The sequence below is a fragment of the Colossoma macropomum genome, unplaced genomic scaffold (genome assembly GCF_904425465.1).
Source record: "Colossoma macropomum unplaced genomic scaffold, Colossoma_macropomum, whole genome shotgun sequence".
NCBI lineage: Eukaryota > Metazoa > Chordata > Actinopteri > Characiformes > Serrasalmidae > Colossoma > Colossoma macropomum.
This window is the reverse complement of record NW_023494800.1, coordinates 24,063,368-24,072,058: the sequence shown is the minus strand read 5'-3', so window position 1 is coordinate 24,072,058 and position 8,691 is coordinate 24,063,368. Positions and strand designations below refer to the sequence as shown.

Genomic DNA, 8,691 nt, shown 5'->3' with positions numbered 1-8,691 from the left:
AACCTGCCTATCATCCCATCAGGGCGGGGCATTTTGCTTTTGTTGTCACTTGCATTGCTTGCTGTTAGGACACAGTGTTAATTCACTTTTCCCAGCTGTGCCATTGGTATAGTTTCCACTGCAATTCAAAAGAGTGGTGTAGACTTTCTTATAATTGCTCGCAGGGAACCCAAGTGGCTCAGGCCCCTGGGCACGTGCCCATTAAACCCATTGAATTAACCAGGCCTGGGGAAGGGCTCAAGTTATCCGTTTAACTTGCTTTATGAAATGTCCCCCATGGGTCACAATGTTTACAATGCAAATTTTATTACCATCCAAAACGACCTGGGAACCCACACAGGCTTCTGAGCTTTCTGAGCTTTTTTATGCAATGTTGATAGTAACAATAGAGCTAAATCTAAAAAATGTGTTTGTTTTTTTTTGGGGGGGGGGGTTGCAGGGGTTGCCTCACAACACCCTGGATGTACACAATGGCTAAAAGCATGTGGACACCTGACCATTACACCTATATGGACATCCCACTCCAAAACCATGGACATTAAAAAGAATTTTTCATTATTAAATTGCCACCCCTGTGGAAAGCCACCAGTCATTCCACAAAATTTTTGAAGTCTGTGGGAATTTGTACCCATTCATTCAAAAGAGCATTAGTGAGTGTTGTGGGCTCTGTGCAGGCCACTGGAGTACCTCCACACCAAACTCTTCAAACCATGTGTTTGTGTACCTCAATTTGTGCACAGTCATGTTGGAACAGGAAAGGACCATCCCCAAAATGTTGGAAGCATAAAATTGTTTAAAATGTCTTTGCATGCTGTACTGTTAACACTACCCTTCACTGGAACTAAGTGGCTCAAACCCTGAAAAACAACTCCAGACCATTATCCCTCCTCCACCAAACATTACTGTTGGCACTATGCACTCCAGTAGATAGCGTTCTCTTGGCTTCTGCCAAACCCAGATTTGTTCACCAGACTGCCGCATAGAACAGCATGATTCATCACTCCAGAGAACGTTTCCACTGCTCGAGTCCAGTGGCAACATGCTTTGCACCACTCCAACTGAGAACTGGCATTGTGCATTGTGATCTTAGGCTTGTGTCCAGCTGCTCAACCATGGAAACCCATTTCATGAAGTTCTGATGCACAGTTCTTGCGCTGATGTTGCTTCCAGAGAAGTGTTTGGAACTCTGTAGTGAGTGTACAATAGAGGCTAGGCAATTTTTTGCACTATGCGCTTCAGTACTTAATGGCGTCACTCTGTAAGTTTGCATGGTCTACCGCTTCGTGGCTGAGCTGCTGTTGCTCCGAGATGCTTACATGTCACAATAATAGCACTTACAGTTGACCGAGGCAGAATTTCACTAAGTTGAGGCAAAGGAGGCATCCTATGACAGTGCCACGTTTAACGTCACAGAGCTCTTCAGTACAACCCATTCTGCTGCCAGTGTTTGTCTATGCAGAGTGCTCAGCTATGTGCTTGATTTTATATAGCTGAACTCAATAATTAGGGTATACATACTTTTGGCCATATTGTGTACCACTCCACCATGAAGGGATTTAAAAGACGTCTTAGGCATCACATCTCTAATTATTTCATGTAATGACTTTGTAAGGTAGCTTTTAGAGGCATTGAACGCTTCAGACATTTGGTATCTATCACCACCACTGTGAACAGCACTGACTCAGTAAGTTTCTCTAAAACAGAGCATTTCACATCAAACCACTCTGAATGACTTTGTTTACATGCTAACCTTCTAATTATGCAGAAACATTGAACAACCAGTGAAGTTTTCCTTTAAGTAACTGGTCCCTGGGTTGAAAGCAAAATTAAAACACTGAGGGCAGTACCTGTCCCTCTCATAATGTGCCATTAGATGGAGCAACCCAAGTGTCACCACCAGACCCATTCTAATTTAATGAGGGGAATAATGAAACTCTACAAAACGAGACTGAGGACTCTGCCACATGCAAGGGAGGGGAATTGGGACACTTCAAGGTGATTTGGCTCCTCAAATCCAAAGCCGACTCAAAACCAGTTTTATTCTATGAATAAAACATTTGGAGCGCTCTTCCCCATGCGGAGGTCTTTAACATTTTAGACTGTGGGCTTAGTCATGGAAGAAAGCCTTCAAAAAGATATGAAAACAAATCTGACACACAATGCAAAAACAACTCCCAATCTGTCTTGGTACTGTCTCACATTGTATCTGTATTCATGACCGCAAATGTCATTATATTTAAAACACAACTTCAGGCTGCATAACTGTAATCAAATTCAGATTCTTTCAGCCTGTTTTAATTTCACCGTCGACTGGCAGAGAGTGGTTGGAGTAGTATGTTTCAATCACGACTATTATCTAAACAAATAAAGTAAATGCAGCAGTAATTGACTCAGCTTAATTTATTCAGCCTTGTAAAAATGAAGGGCCTCCTGGTGCACCGTCCACTGCGCTTGCTTCAAAAGATGGAAAATGGAAGCTATCATTAGAGATCAGCTGCTCTGCTGTCCACATTTGAGAGTGGAACAAGTCTGGTCATGTTCGCGCTAAAAGGGCACATGACAATATAAAACTGGAAAGTGCCATCAAAGGTTACAGGAAAAGGCCGAGGCCACACTCATCAGCCAACTAATGAAGAACGTCACGGACGGAAATGTCATGAATGGAAATGTCATGTAGCGGCACCACTCAGGCCGGGAAGGCACGCAGAGGGGTTGTGGCAAGATCTGCTTATTCGGCTCAACCTCACTTAGAAGGAACGAGATCCTTCCAAGATCCTGGTAGTCACGTAGCAGGAATTTGAAACGGGAAATGACCAAATAAAAGTTCAATCAAGACAGATGTTTTCAAACAGCAGAAGCAATCTGTTTATTCCATTACTATTTACATGAGCACATGAGCTTGGCAAGTAGGCGTTCAAGTTAGAGGGAGTGGATGATCGTCCGGCTCTTCAGCTGTTCAACGTACTCCTTGGCCTGGTCGAATGCAGTCTTCTGCTCCACTGTGGGAGGCACGCCCTCCACCAGCTTCACAAAATAATGGCAGTGCACTTTGTCCATGATGCCGAACATACCTCGGCCGTGGTAGCGAATGCGCTTGAGATATTTGCCTTTGGTTGAGAAGGACTCGGCTGTTGGGGAGAAGAGAATAGGAAGGTTAGTTGAAGACTTCATGAATGACACGATAAGAGGTTCAATCTATCTATGTTTTTTGATCGTTCTGTGCATGAGCACTTCCACAAGATGAACTGTTTTGAATTTGTATGGGGAGGTACAGATTTCTAACCAGCTTACTTCAGGAGGTTTAGCTGTAACACTGGTTACAACTAACCTGCTGTGTTGAGGCTTTGCCTCAACCGGTAACACGGGCCGTTCCAGCATTTTGAGAGGTCTCAAACCACAGAGTCGTGGTTTCCTCTTTTATATAAGAACAACCCAAACAAACACTGGGTTTTTTTTTTTTACATGTAATTATTTTTATAAGAACCAAACTCAGTTCTAAACTGACTCAGCTTAATGATGACCGCTTAATCGTTTTTAATATCTTAGAGTATATACTGTAATTTTACCATGGTTTGAATGCAGCTCATCAGATGTACATGATGAACTGTTACATTATTAACTTGAACAACGCTACCTATAACTTAGCGTTATCCAGGTGGGGTCTAAAGGAGCTGAAATATAAACAACCAGTGGTCTGAGATATCATCAATGCTAAAGAGAACCAGAAAGAGTGTCCCCTGTAAAGTTTGCTTGCATTGTAAAAAACCTCTGAAGTCATTTTCAGCTAGTTACCTTTCAGGTTCACTTTAACAGAACTGAGCTCGGTTCATTTATCAAGATGTATATGCGAAAATACCCCGAAATAGCGCTGAGTTATAGTGAGAACGCTCAATTCAGCAAAATCAGCACCTCCTTGTTTGTATGCTCACACTTATAAGAGCAAAGCACATAATGATCCTAGATCAGCTCTTACTTTAGGGACATTCGATAAGCAAATATGACACTGTAAGAAGTTACACAGTGGAAAGTATATTACCTCGCCTCTAAAACTGATTTTTGATTGGGTCATCATGAACCAGCAGGTGGGGAAAAATAATATTACAAATAACATCATGTTTCACCTCCCACTTCCACCACCCCCACCTAACATCAAGCTAGAATGCTCAGCTAGCTCAGAAAAACGTCATGGTGTGATTTCCAATTGACACTGATTTTAACACAAAGAGGAACAAAAGATATTATGGACTCTTACCAACATATAAATTCGATTTGTATTCAACATTGTGGTGCTTCACAGCCATTTCTTGGGCTTCTAAAAGAACCTGTAAAACACAACAACAACAACAATAATAATTATAATAATAATAATAATAATAATAATAATAATAATAGTACTGCGATAGTGGTCCTATCCAGATCTCAAAGACTGAGTAATCAGGTATGTAGAGTTCCAGTTAAAAAGTTGCATAGGTACCTCTTTTATTACTTTGGCTCCCTTCTTGTCATTGAACTCGAGCTGAGCGAGGGCTTGGTCGATGGTCATTCCTCTGATCTGTCAAAAGAAAAAAACTCATCAGCTAACGTTTTTTTAGCTTAACATACTCATCACGCACAGCTATGAGAGCGTACATAAAATATTCTCAGCAAGATAAAATAAAAGTAGATACTAGTGGAAATGACCCTTGCCATTTCTCAGGGTTTCAGTTCATGACCTCTGTTCAAGCAGGATGATTATGATATCCAGAATAGCAACAAGAAACAGCAAGTACCGCTCAAAATACAACAGATTCTACTGAGCGATTCTGCGGAGTCAGACAACAGTTTCAGAATTTCTTCGTCTGAGAGTTTAGTCATCCTATTAGTTGACGGACACCAAACATTAATCATGAGCCTTACATTTTCCATCTGTCTGAAAATAAATAATACTTCACAGTTCTATGATTGCTGCATTGTCTATTCACAACACAGTGCAGAAACTACTTTAAATAAAAAAACAAACTGGTTGATGTGAAAAGATTACAAATACCCAACACAATTTATTACAGCTGGGTTGTAATTATATTTAATCATTGAATCGGAATTGCTTTTCACAATTACATGATTTTTAAACCATACTTTTAGGCTCTTTGATATTTATTTATTGTCTGTTTTCATACTGCTAGAATTCAATCTACTGCCATTTAAAGATATTAACTGGAAATCATAACGCATTTTTCTTCCATACCATAACATGTTTCCTAAGTTAAATATGGAATCAGGGAAAGTGTTTGAGCTAACTGAGCATTTTGCTCGGTGACAGGTGGAGGTGGCGAAAGGGGGAGGTGAAAAATGATATTAATGGTTAATATTATTTTTCCCAACCCGCTGGTACACAGCGATGTAATTAAAAATCACAAGACGTGTTAGAGGCAGGCAAAGGTCACTACATTTTGATGAAGATAATAAGAAACAAGAATTTAGTCTTTTAAATCATATGCTTTGTGTTCAGGGACATTAACTAACATGGTGAAAAAAAGGTCAGTTTTTATTTTTTTCATTTTTGAGGCTTGACTTTAAGTGCCTACTTCATGCCATTAAATGGCAGTAGTTCCCAAAGGCAAGTAAATTTCATAAGGCTTTTTCCTATAGCTTCTATAGTTACTTGCCACCCATTCGCCATGTCAAAGATACAACCAGCTCCTGCAGCTTTAAGGTCAGGCTGCATTTTGGCTTTATTAAGAAACCAGAGTGTAATAGTACTTTGGAGTTTGTTTTGACTGCAATTTTGTGATGCATTGCGAGATATCAAAATGTGACAACTATATTCTTATTGTTTATGACCTATTTGCATTACCCAGCCCTTTAACTTGTATAGCAAAGGTCAGCATTCCTAGAGTCCAGCTGTTGGTGCTTACTGTGTTGAAAATGGATTCAACAAATTGGTTCAGGTGTTTTGAGCAAAGAAACCACAGGACCAAAACTCTGCTCTAGAGGCAATGGTAAAACCATATGGCCATTAGTCCAGTGTTAGACCACCTCCCAGCACATTTTAGTGTTTTCCCAGCTCCATCTAATTCAACTCTGCTTATTAATAAGCCTTGCCTGAGTTTGACACTTGAAACTGTGGTTTGCCTTGGCAGCACTGGTCAGTACACTTAGTGTCCAAGTAAAAAAATAATAAACTCTGCAGGTACTCCAGGTCCTGGATGCTGTCTCGTGGAGCATGTTCAACTCACACAGGGCTCCTAAATAACTTTCAGCTTTACCAAACCTAACAAATGCAGTCATGGCTTACCAGTTTACGATGGTGGTTGACAGTTAACTCAGGTTTAGATTAATCCTGTTGCGTGCACATGAAAGCACGACGTTTATGATTTACACACACTCAAGAGCACAAAGTTGTAAACAATTTTGCAGTTTAAGAACACTTCTTGAACGTAACATAGATTTTTTAGGACCTTTCTCAAGAACAAATTTTAGAAAAAAACTTAGTAAAATATTGGTGGTATTATGTAGTAGTATGATTGCTTTTGTTGTTGAAAAGCCTATTTTTTTTTTCCACAATGTCACAAACATCACAAAGAAAAAAGAAAGAAGGACCAGAGGGGTCCACCTCCACCAGAAAGCTGCTCCTGATTGGTCAGAAGCCGGTCCTTGATTGGTCCAAGAGCTGTTTATGACATGAACTTTACCTGCCCTTAAGCAGGTTAGGTGTGCAGTACAAGCTTAACAGTAGTTGGCTAAAAAAGAAAACCTGCTTCGTGAGACAGACCCCAAGATTGAGAACCATACCATAGACCACATCAATCAGTCAATTACTGTAATAATCAATAAGTAGCAATGTTTGTTCAGTGTCACTCACCAGCTTAGCCAGATACCACATCTTGTCTTTGCTGTACTTAATTTGGTGTCTGCAGTGAAATATCTCCTGAAAAAGACAGTGAGAATTTGATGTAAACAAAACACCACATAACATTTCACTAATAAAAATGTCAAACCAGTTTGGTATGTATGTTAGCTTGTATGAAGTAGATGGACAAAAACATCACTAACAGCTGGTCTGGGGGGCTCATCTTTCTGCTGAGGCGGATATACAATACGATTTTTCCTCTCCCAGTTCTTGGTGTTTAATACTGCAGCAGTGTGGAGACAAGACACCTGCGAGCAGGGGGCGAGAAACCTGGAGTACATGCAAGCAGAACAGGGTCGTCAACAGACAGGAAAAAAAAAAAAATCTATCTATGGATATTTAGCTTATGCATGTACAATGTCTCCAAATAACAGATACAAACTTATGTTTATAAATTTTCAATAAACTAAACTTTTATGGACAATATAAGACACATATACACCAATCAGCCATAACATTAAAACAATCTCCTTGTATCTACACTCTTTGTCCATTTTATCAGCTCCACTTACCATACAGATACATTTTGTAGTTCTACAATTACAGACTGTTTTACAGTCCATCTGCTTCTCTGCGTAATTTGTTAGCCCCCTTTCATCCTGTTCTTCAATGCTCAGGACCCCCATAGAGCCGGTATTATTTGGGTGGTGGATCATTCTTGGCACGGCAGTAACACTTAAGTGGTGGTGGTGCGTTAGTGTTGTTAGTGTCAGTGCTGCTGGTGTTTTTAAACACTGTGTCCACTGTTCACTCTATTATACACACGTATCTTGTTGCTCCACCTTGTAGTTGTAAAGTCAGAGGCAGTAATTCATCTGTTGCCACACAGTCTGTGTTGGTCATCCTCTAGTCCTTCATCAGTGGTCACAGGATGCTGCCCACAGGACGCTGTTGGCTGGATATTTTTGGTTGGTTGACTATCCTCAGTCCAGCAATAATACCGAGCTGTTTAAAAACTCCAGCAGCACTGCTGTGTCTGATCCACTCAGACCAGCGCAACACACACTAACACACCACCACCACGTCAGTGTTACTACAGTGCTAAGAATAATCCACCACCCAAATAATACCTGCTCTATGGTGGTCCTGACAATTTGAAGAACAAGATAAAAGGGGCTAACAAAGTACGCAAAGAAACAGATCGACTACAGTCTGTAGAACTACAAAGTACATTTATATGGTAAGTGGAGCTGATAAAAGCGACAATGAATGTAGAAACACGGAGGTAGTTTGAACGCTATGGCTGATCTTGCATATGATCTGCATATCTATTTACACTATCGCTGTCCTTGATGCTTCTACAGCTGCAGCACAGACTAGCTTAGCTTAGCATAGCTACAAAACTACTTACGAACCTCGAATGAATATGTCCAACCAAACGGCTGAGGAATGTAGCGCCTGTGGACAAGAGCATTTATAGTCATCACAGTGTACTACAATACACCATAAAACATACTGCAGCATAAAGAAGTAAAGATACTGTGTTAGCCTCACCGCTCGCTGTCACAGCGGAGGCCGCCATGCTGAATCCGCAACAACCGAAAACTGCCCCGAAGAGTCGCAAAGAGCCTGAAGTATATGTGCTTATAATGCCTAATTATTTTTATGCTGTAATGAAAATACAGTAAAATAACCAATAAAACATATAATGTATCCTACGTTTTATTATTATTTATCCACCACTTTATTGATGAAATATCCGGTGAGTTTTTTTGCGACACCTCTCATCGACGGACGGCTCTCTCTGTGTTGATGGAGCAGCATGGGTGAGCAGAGCTGTTAGCTGTTAGCTGACCATCCCC

The 8,691-nt window shown here is 40.6% G+C and overlaps 1 protein-coding gene across 1 annotated transcript; it reads right to left on the bottom strand.

Moving 5' to 3' along the window:
- Nucleotides 1–2,837: 2,837 nt before the first annotated feature.
- mrpl22 (mitochondrial ribosomal protein L22) lies at nt 2,838–8,435 on the bottom strand. Its single transcript, XM_036589020.1, has 7 exons — nt 8,384–8,435; nt 8,245–8,287; nt 7,033–7,159; nt 6,842–6,907; nt 4,475–4,552; nt 4,253–4,322; nt 2,838–3,128 (listed from the first exon to the last, which is right to left on the bottom strand). Exons 1-7 carry the CDS (start codon nt 8,409–8,411, stop codon nt 2,920–2,922), a joined length of 621 nt encoding a protein of 206 aa, XP_036444913.1. The 5' UTR covers nt 8,412–8,435; the 3' UTR covers nt 2,838–2,919.
- Nucleotides 8,436–8,691: the final 256 nt, after the last annotated feature.